General features: G+C 43.8%; 1 protein-coding gene across 1 annotated transcript; it reads left to right on the top strand.

The window, feature by feature from the left end:
• The first annotated feature begins 379 nt into the window (after nucleotides 1–379).
• LOC138341785 (uncharacterized) lies at nucleotides 380–1,507 on the top strand. The gene is made up of 4 exons (XM_069293535.1): nucleotides 380–535; nucleotides 673–924; nucleotides 1,024–1,392; nucleotides 1,496–1,507. The coding sequence occupies exons 1-4, from the start codon at nucleotides 380–382 to the stop codon at nucleotides 1,505–1,507; spliced, it is 789 nt and encodes a 262-aa protein (XP_069149636.1).
• Nucleotides 1,508–17,920: the final 16,413 nt, after the last annotated feature.

Below are 17,920 nucleotides of genomic sequence, written 5' to 3'. Positions count from 1 at the left end.
TGAGAATGCCGTTATGCTGAGATTGCTTAAAAATTAAAGAAAATCTCCTGAAATACCAAAGCTTGGAGTACTAGGAAGTCTGATACAGGGAGAAACACTTTCACAGCGCAATCCACTCACAACCGAGCCACAGAAGAGATTTGGGAAAAAATGGCTCAGATGAGAACTGAGCTTGGGTGTGTACTTAAACATGTTTCAGGGGGTGCAGAAAAGGTAAATTCAGTCAACTACTTGGCTAAACCACCACCTCCTAATGATGAGTTCTATTATGCAGAGGACACTTATGCAGTAAATGATCAGACGGGGGGTTTCCGACCAAGAGCCCAAGGCTCAAATCAGGATAATTGACGCCAAGGTCAAGGGAACCAAGGTCGAAACTATGGTAACTACAACTGTGAGGATCACTATGTCCGAGATGGAAACTACAACCACGACAACAACTTTAACAGGGGTGACTATGCTAATAGAAACAACAGGAATGGGCCTTATGTCCCTCCTCAAAATTGTGAAGTTACTCCTAGGGATGGTGGAGATAGTATGGTGCGAGTTGAGGATATGTTGCACAAAATGATGAGGAGGTTCGACATTAGTGATGAACACATTAAAGAGTTGAGGTGTGAGTTAGCTAGTATTGGGCAAAAAGTTGGTACACATGCAATTTCGATTAAGCAGATTGAGTTGCAAACGGCACAATTATCTGCGACAGTGAACACACGGCAACCGGGCACTCTTCCTAGCAACACTGTCCAAAATCCAAAGAATGATGCACACTGTATGGCAATCACTACTCAAAGTGGTAGGAAAACCATTGACCCACCTATGCCATCTACTGAGGAAAATGTGAGAAAGGATAATGAGAATGTGGTAAAGGGAAGTGGTGAAACAGAGGGAAGTAATGGAAAAGATGCAGAAGTACATATCAAGGTAATTCCCATGCCTAGTCCACCACCACCCTTCCCTCAGAGATTAGTGAAAAAGACGGAGGATGGTAAATACCAGCGCTTCATAACAATGTTAAAGCAGCTCTCTATCAATGTCCCTTTGGTAGAAGCTCTAGAACAAATGCCCGGTTATGCCAAATTTATGCAAGATTCGGTCACCAAGAAAATATCGGTCCCTTTTGAGTATGATGATAGACTGCAGCATTGTTGTGATATTTCTACAAGATCCCTAGTACAAAAGAAAGAAGATCTGGGTGCATTCACTATTCCTTGTATAGTTGGGTCATTACATTTTGTGAAAGCATTATGTGATCTGGGGGAAAGCATTAATCTAATGCCCCTCTCGATTTACAAGAAATTAGGTTTGGGGAATCCAAAACCCACTGCTATGCGGCTGCTGATGGCTGATCAAACAGTGAAACGGCCCATAGGGATACTCCATGATGTGCTAGTAAGAGTGGAGTCATTCATCTTTCCGGCTGATTCTGTTATTCTTGATAGTGAGGTCGATTTTGAAGTGCCTATTATTCTTTGAAGGCCATTCCTTGCTACAGGTAGAACACTAGTTGATATGGAGAAGGGACAGAAGACTTTTCGGCTGAATAATGAAGAAGCGACTTTCAACATTTATAGGACCATGAGGAAGAGTGGTGAGCTCCAATCGGTATCAGCCGTATCCCACAAAGAAAAGATGAAGAAGGAGACTGAACAGAAAAATGCAAAACAAGAGTTTATGGTTGGGGATTTGGTGCTTGTAGAAAGTTCTGGGGTGCCTTGTCTTCCGGGCAAGCTCAAGTCTAAATGGACTGACCCTTACTTGATTACCCAAGTATTCCCTCATGGAGCAGTTGAGTTAAAAGCCAAGGAGGGAGTGCGATTTAAGAGGAATAGAGATAGAATAAAACTCTATTTTGGGAATAAAGCATCGGGGAATAAAGTGATAGAGGCATACCATCTTGATGAAGTCTGAGTAATCAAGGGTCCCCAGTCGTGCCGCGACATTAAATCAGGCGCTTGTTGGGAGGCAACCCAATACTTATAGTCTTTTTAGTAATGGTAGCATTTTTCTACTGATGAGTTTTTAAATTTGCAGGCACATCACCATGAAATTCTGCAGAAAATTACTCTGCAGCAGTCACTGACAGATACATTGACGGACCGTCGTATTCATCCTTCCTACCAGGTATGTTTTTCTATTGTTTTGAAACAAGGGCACACACGACGGAACCAACGACGGGTTGTCACAACTACGATGGACCGTCGTTAGGGAATCGTCGCGTGATTAATGAGGTACACCTGACCCGACCCGGCTGGACCCTTTTCAAAAAAAAGACCGTTTAAACTCCACACCCCCCCATATTTCACCCCATTACTTTCTTATTTCGCCCACTACTCTCTCTTTTAAACTTCCCCATTCCCTACAACCGATCATTGCTTTCTCACAAGTCTCCAAAGCCCTAAAGTGTTATCTATTAGTGGAAACTGATGTTGTGAGTGTCTACCTTTCCACCGAGTACTTTTGCATCTGTTTTTCTCCATTTCTACGGTATCTATCTCTAATTTATACACATTTATCTTGCATTTTTTGTTACTAGTTAGTATTTAGATTAGTTCCTCGTACTATTTTTTTTACTTTATATGAATCTTCCTGACCTAGGTTACAAATGTTCGAAATTATCATGTCAATCACCCTAGACATAGGTGCTTTTGCATTGCTAGTTTCCTCGGTAGTTGGGTTAGACACATGTAGGCCCAAAACACTACAAGGTTGATATGGGTTCATTGGGGTTTCTTAGGGTACCTTTAGTTCTGTCACTGTCATTCAGAACGAGACCCCTATGACGGACCGTCGTAGCCACGACGGACGATCATAGGGTCCGTTACACAAGCCTTGCACCCCTGTCCTATCGGACACATGTGATGGATCATCGTCCTCTCGACGGTCCATCCTGCACAACCGTCATGCTAGATAGAGACCCTGTTTCTAAGGTTCTCTCATTTTTTTCCAAGTGTCCTTCAATGGACATATGTGACGGACCGTCGTACCCACGATGGTCCATCCTGCATGACCGTCATAATGGTCAGAGACCCCTCTCTTAAGGGTCTCCATATTTTTTTCCAAGTGTCCTACGACGGAAATCTACAACGGACCGTCGTAACTGTGACGGTCCGTCCTGCACACACCGTCATGCTAGTCAGAGACTCTCCTTCAGGGTTCTCTATTTATACAGATTCCAAGTACAACACGACGGACCTCACGATGGTCCGTCATAGTCACAACGAGCCATCACCAGGATCGTCGTGAGTCACTGTTTCTACAACACTTACATATTATTTTCACAGTTTTATTTCGTATGGTTTCGCTTGTCTTGTTTGCCACTACTTGTACTAATATTGATCCTTTGAAGGTACTATCTTCTATGGCACCCAATCAAGAAGGATCCTACGCACGCGGGCGATCAAAGTCTGTTGCCCCGTCTACACGCTTGATAATCGGCTCTGATGATGAGCGGGACCCTGAGTATGTACCCCCAGGCACTTCCACACCTTCCCGTGCTGCACGTGGTCCTAGAGCCACACCCAAGACGGTGGCGTCCGACGTAATAACTGCCTCCCAGTCTGATGAGGAGCGCACACTGACCGGCACACCCTCTAGGTCAGTCACAAAGTAGGAAGGAGCGTCTGGCTCCTTAAGAGTATCATGGTCCAAGGAAGCTTCTAGCTCTGCTAAGGTTCCCGCACCCGCCATTGCTGCAGCGTCGGCCTCGTCTAATGAGGCTAACAGTTCAGACTCTACATCCGGCGCACCAGCTTAGGTCCCCACCCCAGCCTCTGACCAGTCAAACCGGTGGTGTGTCAACGGCCAGTTTCAAGTTTACTCTGATGCCATGTTCCTGACTGATAAATGAGTAATGACTCGGACACTCACCTTTGAACGGCGGGTACTTACTAGGAGTCTCCCAATGATGTCGGAGATCCACAACCTCTTCACCAGGCATCGCTTAGAGTGAACAGGATGTCCATTGGGATGATACAGCGAGGAAATGGTCTGACGGCTGTACGCATCCTACGTAGCGACTCTCCGATAACAGATCGATTGGCGGGCTACTCCTGCTAAACAGGCCCCACTGGAGCAGGTTCGAATCCGGGGCGTGCAGGTTGACATTTTCCTGCCAGCCATCCGCTGGTGTCTATACTGCGAGAGTGCAGATGCTACTCGGACCCCCATCACTGCCGAGTTTGACTACCGCTGGCAGATAGTAAAGGATGGACAGTTCTTGAGCGAGCCAGCACTGAGAGAGACCACCAGGAGGTGGATGGCCCTGCACTTGTCAGTAGATGGAGAGGGTGTCGATTGGGTCACTGAGCCGAAGGGGGCCATCAAGAAGGCCAACCTCACGTTCATAGCAATGTTGTTGTGGATGCTCGTCCGTCACTGCCTTTCCCCTACATCTGTTGATAACATCGTGACCTGGGATCGAGCACTGTTGTTGGCAGCGATGATAGCCGGATTCGAGGTGGACTTAGCATGGCTTCTCCAAGGAGTCATGCACGAGAGGGCATTCATGGTCACTACCACCTACCCCTTTTCGTGTATGATCTTTGGCTTTTGCAGGTCAGCAATTGTGCCCATATGTCACGTAGATCAGCTTAAGACCCCGCAGAGCACTGTAGACATTGGCCTCATCAGTGACGAGGCCAATGAGTTGGCTCCATGCAAGGGGCCCTTCCAGAGCAGCCCCCACTTGCTGATGATCTTGCGGATTCGGTAGCCCAATCCCACACAGCTACACAGGCGTCCACTTACACTACCCCGGTCAAGTCTATCCCAGGTAGTAGAACAGCCCCGAGCTCTTCTCGCACAGCCCCATTACTTCCACTGGTCCCTCTTGCTAGGGTCCAAAAATTAGAGGAACAAATGGCCACTCTTCTGCATCATATCCAGTCGTTGATGGAGAAGTCGATCACTGAGTTTTAAGAGCGTCTCGAGAGGACAATGCAACAGTTTACAGAGTGGAAGATTGATGAGGTTAACCAGCACCTGGACGCTTTTGAGTTAAGAGTGTTAGCCCGACCAGTCCCTCCGGTGGATGTGCCGACTCTTAAGGCTGCAGTCGACAGTCTTCATGCTGACATCTACACGATCCTAGAGGCGAGGGTGCCGGAGTTTGTCAAGACTGCTGAGGACACTGTATTGAAGGCTCTGTTTGTTACTACAAAAATTCCACCGCCTCCCCCTCGAGAGAGTGCCAAGAGGCGTAGGGGTCGAGCGGAGGATGAGGCGCGAGCAAGAAAGAAGGAGCGCCGAGAGATTGAGGCTGCGAGGCGAGCCTCACTTGTTGAGGAGGAGGTACACCAGATCAGAGCATTACAGATAGCGGCTGGGGCGTCTAGCTTCCGCACTGCAGAGATAGCAGGAGGCACTACTGATGGTGCAGTTGTTGCTGAGGACACCACTGAGGGTGTCAAGATTGTAGAGGACGTGGGTTCCGGGGAACCAGACCCACCAGCTTGCTGATCGACGGCGCTTTGCGCCACAGGTTTGCTTCACCTACAACTCTAATATTTAGATTTTTTATGCATTGGGGACAATTGTATGGTTTTATGTTGGGGGTGGGGTAAATGGAAAGTGAGTGTTAGGGTGAAGTCTGAGTATCCCAATTCACTATCCTCTTTTGGAGTTTTCTTGCCTGTGTTCTTTTTCCCCAAAAGACTTAGTATTTTTTCTGTTGAACCGGCATGTTTATATCTTTTGTACATAGTTTAACTCTGAAGCATGATGGTTAAAATGATATCCTGATAAAACTGGAAAATGTTGCATGACTAGGCATTGTAACTGATAATTGTGTGGCGCTAAGCATGAAATAGAGTGACACCATTGTATTACCCTAAGTCTTCAATTCGAACTAGCTGTTTGATAATCTGGTATAGTGATGAGATGTCAAGTGAGTGTGAGGAAATCTAAATAGTCCACTATTGGTACTGAGCTAGAACTTGCCTGGTTAGTCCTGCTAAAAGTAAGTTGTAACAGACAATCAGGAAAGGATCATAGGCCCTTATTCAAGATAGCCCATTTCTAGCCTAAATAAAAGAAACCAAATTAAAGTTATCCTTCTTTGATCCAAATACTCTGAGCTTAAAAATAGATCTTTGTTTTTTACCCCAACCGATCTTTTCTGGGAACAATATGTTGGCCCTGGTCCCTCCTTGGACATGTGCACCTCAGCTTATGCCAAAAGCATAAGTTGAGGGTGGATAATTTATAAACAACATTTGCAATGGCCCTGACCCAACTTTGGGTATTATGTACCTTGACTCATGGCAAAGCCATGAGTTGAGGGTGGCTACTATGAGGAATGCTCTTGAAAGTGGGGTTGAAAGAACAAAGAGAGAGAAAGAACAAATGCAAAGTGACTCAAGAATTAGGTGAAAATAAAAGTAAAGAAAAAGAAAAATACACAAGAAATATAAGCAAGAAAATAAGAGAGTCACTTACACAAATAAAAAAAGAAGAGAAAATAGCAAGGTGAAAGAATATGAGAAACTGGGCGAGATAAAATGAGAGACTGTGGAAGGTTTAGCCGATATGTCAAGGAGGGCAAAATGTCACCAAAGTATACCAAAATATACCACACCTGACCCCGAGCCTATGTTAAAAGCTAAGAAAGTCCTACCGTGATCCTAAGGGTTGTATAGCGAATTTAAGGCAGTGAAAATAAGGGCAAGCTTATGGAAAAAGGTATGAATGAGTGTGACTTTGTTCAAAAGGTGAGTGTTGAAAAGTTATCCTTATACTCAAACTGAAATAATTGTGTGATAAAGGAGGATTTTATTTTAAAGTGAGGACACTAGTTGCAATACAAGAATTGTTAGCACCCCGGTGAGAAAAATGACGAGGATAGGTGTTAGTGCGTGGTGAGTCTGTGTCATATTCTGATACCACAAAATTCAAGCCCAATAGTGATAGAATGCATAGATTTTATGAGATTAATCGGGATTGATAGCCAAATGAATGCAAAGGATAAAACATGAATACTATTGTACAAAGATTGTGTAGTGAGTCATAGTGCGTCGCTTGAGGACAAACAACGAATTTAAGTTGAGGGTGTTGATATACCGTGGTTTCACGGTATTATTAATACTTTTTCCTTAAGTTTAGTGTGTCCAAAATCCTTATTGTGCTAATTTTTATATAAGTTTCTCTTTATTTTGCAGGAAATCTGTCCAAAGTTGAATGCGGAGATTATGAGTGAAGAATTGCAGAAAAGACCACCTACAGAGCTGATGACGATCCGTCGTGCTTGTGACGGTCCTTAGGTGGCAGCATAGAGAAGCTACTGAAGAAAGATGGGGAAGTATGACCAAGTGTGGGATTACGTAGCTTTTGACGGTCCGTCGTGGCAATGACGGTCCGTCCTACAGGTTCGTCATGAAGTTCAGAGAAGTGATCCAAGTACCCAGATTCCAAGAGTGGAAGTGTTTTGAAACGAAGACCCTCGACAGACCATTGTGCCTATGAAGGTCCGTCATACTTGCCGTCGAGGGGAAGAGATAGCAGTAGAAGAAATTGCACAAGTATGGGACGACGGAGTCCATGACGGTTCGTCGTGACCATGACGGTCCATCGTGTGGTCCGTTGACCCAGCCGGTTTTGGCGGATTTCCAGCAATTAGAATCTTGTTTAATTAGGTTTTTTTTAAATAGTTCGAAAAACCTCGTTTTTGAGGTTAGACTCCATATTGTTAGACTCTACGAGATTAAACATCAGATTTTTAGACTTTGTGTATAAGTGTTGGAGTTTGAGATTCTTGCAAGTGATTTTTTGGATATTAATCAACCAAACTTTGGATTTTATTCTTTCTCATTGAAGTAAGTACATGAATTCATATTTAATATATTTGAATATTGTGTTTATGACTATGAGTAACTAAATTCCATAACTAGGTTGTGGGAACCATAGGCAAATAATGAGATAAACCCTAACTAAAATAACAAATCTAGATTAGTGTCTTGAATGTATTAATAATTCTTTCTTTTAGAAGTCTTTTTAATGGATGGCCAACGTTAGAACTCATCTTAATGCTACTTGCCGGACCAAGGAGGTAGATAATAAGAAAAGAATTATTAACATAGATTTAGTGTATACTATCTAATAGGCTAGTATTGATTAGTACGAGGTAATAACATAGTCAAATATCGAATACGATGCTTAATATGAGGTAAGGATAAGGGTTAGGATAGCAACACACGTAGCCGGACGAAGGTGCAGAGTGAGATTTTCTAGATGCCGGACCAAGGATTTAGAAATACATAACTTATCACTTTGCATGAAAGATACTGGGAAAGAATTGTTAGAGTTAGAGTTGTCAAGTTATGAACCTGAGGGGAACACATAATCCCTAGTTACTTTGATTAATTTTATTTAAACCCAACATGAAAAGCTGTCAAGTGTCTCTTTCAAGTTCGTTATTTATTTTCACTTATTTAGAGATAGAAACCCCCCTTTTTATGTTTTTACATTACAAGGAAGTCATTGACCAAAAAAGAGTAATAATAGGTTGAAGTTAAGTCTAGACTATTTTCCTCCTGGGAACGATCCCAACCTCACTAGTTTGGGTTTTTTACTTGACACGACCGCTTTACTTCTTATTCGAGAAGTTAGTTTGAGTGTATCAAATTTTGGCACCTTTTACGAGGAATTTAGCTTTTAGATTAACTTGAACTTATTACTATAGTCTAGTTGATATTTTCTTGATTTTACTTTGTTTTATTGTTTTTGATTTCTTTTCAGAACTATCCTCCTTGTATGCCAAATACACGGAGAGGAAGAGAACCATTTTTCCCTACGATCGTGAGTTGGAACGTACACTACGCAATATGAATCGAAACTTGGGAATAATTGATGAGGATCCGAACAAGAACATCCCAGCTCCGGTTGATGTTCATGGTTAGATGTTACCCGATGCTCCGGGTGAACATCAACAGAGGGGACAAAATCCTGTTCCACGGCCCCAAGCATACTACAGAGGGTATGATAACATAGCAGACTCGGATGGGCCACTTGTCTTGCCACCTCTACCCACAGGCCACACTTTTGTGGTAACTAGTCACCTGATGCAAATGTTCACTGCCAGAGGTTTGTTTTCAGGGCTACCTTCTGAGGATCCACATTCCCATATAGCAAAGGTAAGGGCAGTGTGTAAAAGTTGTTGGTGGAGGCCTGATTTTGATCTAGATGTAATAGGTCTCAGAGTTTTTCCTCTCTCACTAGCAGGAGAGGCTGCTATATGGTTCACTGAGCTCCCATACAACTCAATCTTTACCTGGAACCAATTAAGAGATGTCTTCTTAGCACGCTACTATCCGGTCTCCAAGAAACTAAACCACAAAGACAGAGTGAACAACATTATGGCACTACCAGGAGTGTCAGTTAGTAGTTCTTGGGATAGATTCACCTCATTCTAGAGAAGTGTTCAAAATCACCGTATAGATGATGAGTCACTCAAGGAATACTTCTATCAGGGACAGGATGACAACAACAAAGCGGTGTTGGACACTATAGCTGGTGGATCTTATGGAGAATGCCCTTATGCGGAGATTGCTGAAAAATTAGATAAAATCTCCCAAAATAACAAAGCATGGAGTACTAGGAAGTCTGATACAGGGAGAAACACCTTCGCAGTGCAGTCCACTCACAACCTATCCACAAAATAGATTCGGGAAGAAATGGATCAGATGAGAACTGAGGTGGGGTTGGTACTAAAACATGTATCAGTGGGTGCAGAAAAGGTAAATGCAGTCAAATACTTGGCTAAACCACCACCTCCTAATGATGAGTGCTATTATGCGGAGGACACTTATGTAGTAAATGAGCAAACGGGGGGTTTCCGACCAAGCGCCCAAGGCCCAAATCAGGATAATTGGCACAAAGGTCAAGGGAACCAAGGTCGGAACTATGGTAACTAAAACCGTAAGGGTCATTATGTCCGAGATGGAAACTAAAACCACGACAACAACTTTAACAGGGGTAACTATGCTAATAGAAATGATAGGAATGATCCCTATGTCCCTCATCAAAATCGTGAAGTTACTCCTAGGGATGTTGGAGATAGTATGGCGCGAGTTGAGGATATGTTGCACAAAATTATGAGGAGGTTCGACGCTAGTGATGAACACATTAAAGAGTTGAGGTGTGATTTAGCAAGTGTTGGGAAAAAAATTGGTACACATGCAACTTTGATTAAGCAGATCGAGTTGCAAATGGCCCAATTATCTGCAACACTGAACACACGGCAACCGAGCACTCTTCCTAGCAACACTGTACAAAATCCAAAAGAATGATGCACATTGTATGGCAATCACTACTCGGAGTTGTAGGCAAACCATTGACACACCTATGCCATCTACTGAGGAAAATGTTAGAAAGGATAATGAGAATGTGGTAAAGAGTAGTGGTGAAGTAGAGGGAAGTAATGGAAAAGATGCAGAAGTACCTATCAAGGTAATTCCCATGCCTAGGCCACCACCACCCTTCCCTTAGAGATTAGTGAAAAAGACCGAGGATGGTAAATATCGGCACTTCATAACAATGTTGAAGAAGCCCTTTATCAATGTCCCTTTGGTAGAAGCTCTAGAACAAATACCCGGTTATGCCAAATTTATGAAAGATCTTGTCACCAAGAAAAGATCGGTCACTTTAAAAGATGATGATAGACTACAGCATAGTAGTGCTATTGCTACAGGATCCCTAGTACAAAAGAATGAAAATCCGGGTGCGTTCACTATTCCTTGTACAGTTGGGTCATTACATTTTGTGAAAGCATTATGTGAATTGGGGGCAAGCATAAATCTAATGCCCCTCTCGATTTACAAGAAATTGGGTTTGGGGGATCCAAAACCCACTGCGATGCGGCTACTGATGGCTGATCGGACAGTGAAACGGCCCATAGGGATACTCCATGATGTGCTAGTAAGAGTGGAGTCATTCATCTTTCTGGCTGATTTTGTTATTCTTGATTGCGAGGTCGATTTTGAAGTGCCTATTATTCTTGGGAGGCCATTCCTTGCTACACGTAGAGCACTAGTTGATATGGAGAAGGGACAGATGACATTTTAGCTGAATAATGAAGAAGCGACTTTCAACATTTGTAGGAACATGGGGCAGAGTGGTGAGCTCCAATCGGTATCTGCCGTATCCCACAAAGAAAAGATGAAGAAGGAGACTGAACAAAAAAATACAAAACAAGAGTTTATGACTGGAGATTTGGTGCTTGTACACAATTCTGGGGTGCCTTATCTTCCGGGCAAGCTCAACTCTAAATTGACTGGCCCCTACTTGATTACCCAAGTATTTCCTCATGGAGCAGTTGAGTTAAAAGCCAAGGAAGTAGTGCGGATTAAGAGGAATAGAGATAGAATAAAACTCTATTTTGGGCATAAAGCATCGGGGAATAAAGTGATAGAGGCATACCATCTTGATGAAGTCTGAGTAATCAAAGTTCCCCAGTCGTGCCGCGACATTAAATCAGGTTCTTGTTGGGAGGCAACCCAATACTTATAGTCTTTTTATTAATGGTAGCATTTTTCCACTGATGAGTTTTTAAATTTGCAGGCACATCACCAGGAAATTCTGCAGAAAATTACTCTGTAGTAGTCACTGACGAATACATCAATGGATCGTTGCGCCTGCGACGGACCGTCGTATTCATCTGTCGTACCAGGTACGTTTTTATGTGGTTTTGAAACTAGGGCACACACGATGGAACCAACGACGGGTCGTAAAAACTGCGACGGACCGTCATTAGGGAACCGTCACGAGATTCATGAGGTATACCCGAGCCGACCCGGCTGGACCCTTTTCCAAAATCAGACCGTTTAAACTACCCACCCCTCCATATTTCACCCCATTACTTTCTTATTTATCCCATTACTCTCTCTTTTCAACTTCCCCATTCCCTACCACCAATCATTGCCCTCTCACAAGTCTCCAAGCCCTAAAGTGTTATCTATTAGTGGAAACTGCTGTTGTGAGTGTCTCCCTTGCCACCGAGTACTTTTGCATCTGTTTTTCTCAATTTCTACGATATGTGTTTCTAATTTATACTCATTTATCTTGCATTTTTTTGTTACTAGTTAGTATTAAGCTTAGTTCCTCATAGTATTTTGTTTACTTTATACGATTCTGCCTGACCTAAGTTACAAATGTTTGAAATTATCATGTTAACCACCCTAGACATAGGTGCTTTTTCATTGCTTGTTTCATAGGTAGTTGGGTTAGACACATGTAGGCCCAAAACACTACTAGGTTTATGTGGGTTCATCGGGGTTACTTAGGGTACCTTTAGTTCTATCATTGTCATTCAGAACGAGACCCCAATGACGGACCGTCGTAGCCCCGATGGACTGTCATCGGGTCCGTTGCACAAACCCTAGCACCCCTATCCTACCGGACACATGTGACAAATCTTCGTCCTCGCGATGGTCCGTCCTGCACAACCGTCATGCTAGATAGAGACCCTATTTCTAAGGGTCTCTCATTTTTTTCCAAGTGTCCTCCAACGGACACATGTGACGGACCGTCGTACCCACGACGGTCCATCCTTCATCACCATCATAACAGTCAGAGACCCCTCTTCTAAGGCTCTCCATATTTTTTCCTAAGTGTCCTACCACGGACATCTATAATGGACTGTCGTAACTGTGATGGTCCATCCTGCACAGACCGTCATGCTAGTCAGATACTCTCCTTCAGGGTTCTCTATTTATACAGAGTCCAAGTACAACACGACGGACCTCACGACGGTCCTTCATAGTCACGACGATCCGTCACCAGGCCCATCGTGAGTCACTGTTTCTACAGCAATTAAATATTATTTTCACTATTTTATTTTGTATGGTTTCGCTTGTCTTGTTTGCCACTAATCGTACTAATAGTGATCCTTTGCAGGTACTATCCTCTATGGAACACAAGCAAGACCGATCCTACGCACGTGGGCGATTAAAGTCTATTGCCCTGTCTGCACGCTTGATCATCGGCTCTGATGAAGAGTGGGACCCTTAGTATGTGCCCCCAGGCACTTCCACACCGTGCCGTACTGCACGTGCTTTCAGAGCCACACCCAAGATGGTGGCGTCCAGCATAGTCACTGCCTCCTAGTCTGATGAGGAGCGCACACTGACCGGCACACCCTCTGGGTCAGCCACAAATGAAAAAGGAGCGTCTGGCTCCTTAGGAGTATCATGGACCGAGGAAGCTTTTGGCTCTGCTGAGGTTCCCGCACCCGCCACTACTGCAGCATCGACCTCGTCTGATGAGGCTGACAGTTCCGACTGTACATCCAGCGCACCAGCTCAGGTCCCCACCCTAGCCTCTGACCAGCAAAACCGGTGGTGTGTCGACGGCAACTTTCAAGTTTACTTCGACGCCATGTTCCTGACTGATAAAGGTGTAATGACTCGGACACTCACCTTGGAGCAGCGGGTACTTACTGGGAATCTCCCAATGAAGCCGGAGATCCACAACCTCTTCACCAGGCATTGCTTAGAGTAGACAGCACATCCGTTGGGACGATACAGCGAGGAAATGGTCCAAGAGTTCTACGCATCCTACATAGCAGCTCTCCGATCACAGATCGATAGGCGGGCTGCTCCCGCTAAACAGGCCCCACTGGAGCAGGTTTGAGTCAAGGGGGTGCAGGTTGACATTTCCCTGCCAGCCATCCGCCGGTTTCTATACAGCGAGAGTGCACATGCTACTCGGACCCCCATCATTGCCGAGTTTGACTACCGCTGGCAGATAGTAATGGATGGATAGTTCTTGCACGAGCCAGCACTAAGAGAGACCACCAAGAGGTGGATGGCCCTGCACCTGTCAGTAGATGGAGAGGGTGCCGATTAGGTCAGAGAGCCGAAGGGGGCCATCAAGAAGCCCAACCTCACGTTCATAGCAATGTTCTTGTGGCTGCTCGTCCGTCACTACCTTTCCCCCACAGCTGCTGATAACATCGTGACCTGGCATCAAGCAGTGTTGATGGCGGTTATGATAGCCGGATTCGAGGTGGACTTCGCATGGCTTCTCCAGGAATTCATGCACGAGAGGGCATTAAAGGTCACTACAACCTACCCCTTCCCGTGTATGATCTTTGCCCTTTGCAGGACTGGAGGTGTGCCCATATAGCACGTAGATCAGCTTAAGACCCCGCAGGGCACTGTTGACGTCGACCTCATCAGAGAAGAGGCCAATGAGTTGGCTCCACGCAGAGGGCCCCGTCTAGAGCTGCCCCCACTTGCCGATGATCTTGCGGATACGGTAGCCCAGGCCCGCATAACTACACACGCGTCCACTGACACTACCCCGGTCGAGTCTATCCCGGGTAGTAGCACAGCCCCGAGCTCCTCTCGCACAGCCCCTCTACCGGCACTGGTCCCCCTTTCTAGGGTCCAAAAACTTGGGCCACAAATGTCCACTCTTCTGCATCATATCCAGTCGTGGATGCATAAGTCGATCACTGAGTCTTAAGAGCGTCTCAAGAGGAAAATGCAGCAGTTTACAGAGCCGAAGATTCCTGAGGTTAACCAGCGTCTAGACGCCTTTGAGTTTAGAGTGTTAGCCTAACCAGCCCCTCTGGTGGATGTGTCTACTCTTCAGGCTGTAGTCGATAGTCTTCGTGCTGACATCGACACAATCCTAGAGGCAACGGATCTAGAGTCTGTCAATCCTGCTAGGATACTGTATTGGCGTCTCTGTTTTCTACTTCAGAAATTCCACCACCTCCCCCTCGAGAGAGTGCCAAAAGGTTTAGGGTTCGAGTAGAAGATGAGGCGCGAGCAAGGAAGAAGGAGCGCCGAGAGATGGAAGCTGTGAGGCGAGCCTCACTTGCTGAGGAGCAAGCACACCAGATCAGAGCATCACAGTTAGCGGATGGGGCGTCTAGCTCCCGCACTGCAGAGATAGCAGGAGGAACTACTGATGGTGCAGTTGTTGCTGAGGACACCACTGAGGGTGTCCAGATTGCAGAGGACGTGGGTTTCGGGGAACCGGACCCACCAGCTTGCTGATCGACGGCCATTTGCGCCTCCGGATTGCTTCACCTACCACTCTAATATTTAGATATTTTTATGCATTGGGGAAAATTGCATGCTTTTTGTTGGGGGTGGGGTAAATGGAAAGTGAGAGTTAGGGTGAAGTCTGAGTAGCCCAACTGACTATCCTCTTTTGAGGTTTTCTTTCCTATGTTCTTTTCCCCCAAAAGACTGAGTACTTTTTCTGTTGAACCGGCATGTTTATATCTTTTGTATATAGTTTAACTTTGAAGCATGATGGCTAAAATGATATCCTTATAAAACTGGAAAATGTTGCATGACTAGGCATAGTAACTGATAACTATGTGGCTCTAACCATGAAATAGAGTTACACCATTAAATTACCCTAAGTCTTCAATTCGAACTAGGTGTCTAATAATCTTGTATAGTGATGAGATGTCAAGTGAGTGTGAGGAAATCTGAATAGTCCACTATTGGTACTGAGCTAGATCTTGCCTGGTTAGTCCTGCTAAAATTAAGCTGTAACAGACAATTAGGAAAGGATCTTAGTACCTTAATCAAGATACCCCATTTCTAGCCTAAATAACAGAAACAAAGTGAAGTTTATCCTTCTTTGATCCAAATAATCTGAGCTTAAAATTATACCTTTGTTTTTCGCCCCAACCGATCTTTTCTGGGAACAATATGTTGGCCCTTGTCCCTTCTTGGACATGTGCACCTCAGCTTATTCCAAAAGCAAAAGTTGAGGGTGGCTAATGTATAAACAACCTTTGTTATGGCCCTGACCCAACTTTGGGTATTGTGTACCTTGACTCATGGCAAATCCATGTGTTGAGGGTGGCTACTATGAGTAATGCTCTGGAAAGTGGGGTTAAAAGAACAAAGAGAGAGAAAGAACAAAAGTAAAGTGACTCAAGAATTAGATGAAAAGAAAAGTAAAGAAAAAGAAAAATACACAAGAAATACAAGCAAGAAAAAAAGAGAGTCACTTACACAAATGAAGAAAGAAGAGAAAATAGCAAGGTGAAAGAATATGTGAAACTGGCGAGATAAAATGAGAGACTGTGGAAGGTTTAGACGATAAGAAAGTCCTAGCCGTGATCCTAAGGGTCGTATAGCGAACTTAAGGCAGTGAAAATAAGGGCAAGCTTATGGAAAAATGTATGAATGAGTGTGACTTTGTTCTGAGAGTTAGTGTTGAAAAGTAATCCTTATACTCAAACTGAAATCATTGTGTGAAAAAGGAGGATTTTGTTTTAATGTGAGGATACTAGTTGCAATACCAGAATTGTTAGCACCCCGGTGAGAAAATCAAGAGGATAGGTGTTAGTGCGTGTTGAGTTTGTGTCATGTTCTGATCCCACAAAATTCAAGCCTAATAGTGATAGCATGCATAGATTTGATGAAATTAATCGAGATTGATAGCCAAATGATTGCAAAGGATAAAACATGGATACTATTGTACAAAGATTGTGTAGTGAGTCATAGTGTGTCGCTTGAGGACAAACAACAAATTTCTGTTGAGGGTGTTTATGTACCGTGGTTTCACGGTATTATTAATACTTTTTCCTTAAGTTTAGTGTGACCAAAATCTTTTTTGTGCTAATTTTTATATAAGTTTCTCTTTGTTTTGCAGGAAATCTGTCCAAAGTTGAATGTGGAGATTATGAGTGAAGAATTGCAGAGGAGACCACCTACGGAGCTGATGACGGTCCGTCGTGCTTGTGACGGTCCGTAGGTGGCAGCGTAGAGAAGATGCTGAACGAAGATAGGGAAGTCTGCCCAAGTGTGGGGTTACGTAGCTTATGATGGTCTATCGTGGCTATGACAGTCCGTGTTGTAGGTTCGTCATGAAGTTCAGAGAAGTGATCCTAGTACCCAGATTCCAAGAGTTGAAGTGTTTTGAAACGAAGACCCTCGGCGGACGGTTGTGCCTATGACGGTCCATCATACTTGCCGTCTAGGGGAATGATGATAGCAGCAGACGAAATTGCACAAGTATGGGACGACGGAGTCCATGACGGTCCATCGTGACCATGACGGTCCATCGTGTTGTCCGTCGACCCAGCCGCGTTTTGGCATATTTCAAGCAATTAGAATCCTTGTTTAATTAGTTTTTTGTTTTTTTATAAATAGTTCGAAAAATCTCATTTTTGAGGTTAGACTCCGTATTGTTAGACTCTGTGAGATTAGACATCAGATTTTTAGTCTTTGTGCATTAGTGTTGGATTTTGAGATTCTTGCAAGTTATTTTTTGGATATTAATCAAGCAAGCTTTTGATTTTATTCTTTCGCATTGAAGTAAGAACATGAATTAGTATTTAATATATTTTAATATTGTGTTTATGGCTATGAGTAACTAAACTCCATACCTAGGGTTGTGGGAACCATTGGCAAATAATGAGATAAATCCTAACTAAAATAACAATTCTAGATTAGTGTCTTGCATGTATTAATAATTCTTTTGTTTAGAAGTCTTTTTAAAGGATGGCCAATGTTAGAACTCGTCTTAAAGCTACTTGCCGGACCAAGGAGGTAGAAAATAGGAAAAGAATTATTAACATAGATTTAGTGTATGCTATCTAATAGGCTAGTATTTATTGTTATGAGGTAATAACTTAGTCAAATATCGAATACGATGCTTAATATGAGATAAGGATAAGGGGTAGGATAGCAACACACCTAGCCGGACCAAGGTGCGAAGTGAGATATTCTAGATGTCGGACCAAGGATTTAGAAATATATAACTTATCACTTTGCATGCAAGATACTAGGAAAGAATTGTTATAGTTAGAGTTGTCAAGTTATGAACCTGTGGGGAACACGTAAACCCTAGTTACTTTGATTAATTGATTAAAACCCAACATTAAAAGTTGTCAAGTGTCTCTTTCAAGTTCGTTATTTATTTTCACTTATTTATAGATAGAAACTCCCCT

The sequence above is a fragment of the Solanum lycopersicum genome, chromosome 1, assembly GCF_036512215.1.
Source record: "Solanum lycopersicum chromosome 1, SLM_r2.1".
NCBI lineage: Eukaryota > Viridiplantae > Streptophyta > Magnoliopsida > Solanales > Solanaceae > Solanum > Solanum lycopersicum.
Note: the sequence above shows the minus strand (reverse complement) of the source record. Positions and strands in the feature narration are given on the sequence as shown.

Bases quoted from the DNA above. Each gene is read 5' to 3' on its own strand.
- LOC138341785 (XM_069293535.1), top strand. From the start codon at position 380: ATGGTAACTACAACTGTGAGGATCACTATGTCCGAGATGGAAACTACA. The intron at 536-672 runs GTATGGTGCGAG...TCGATTAAGCAG, and splicing joins TCCTAGGGATGGTGGAGATA to ATTGAGTTGCAAACGGCACA. The intron at 925-1,023 runs GTAATTCCCATG...ATGTTAAAGCAG, and splicing joins ATGCAGAAGTACATATCAAG to CTCTCTATCAATGTCCCTTT.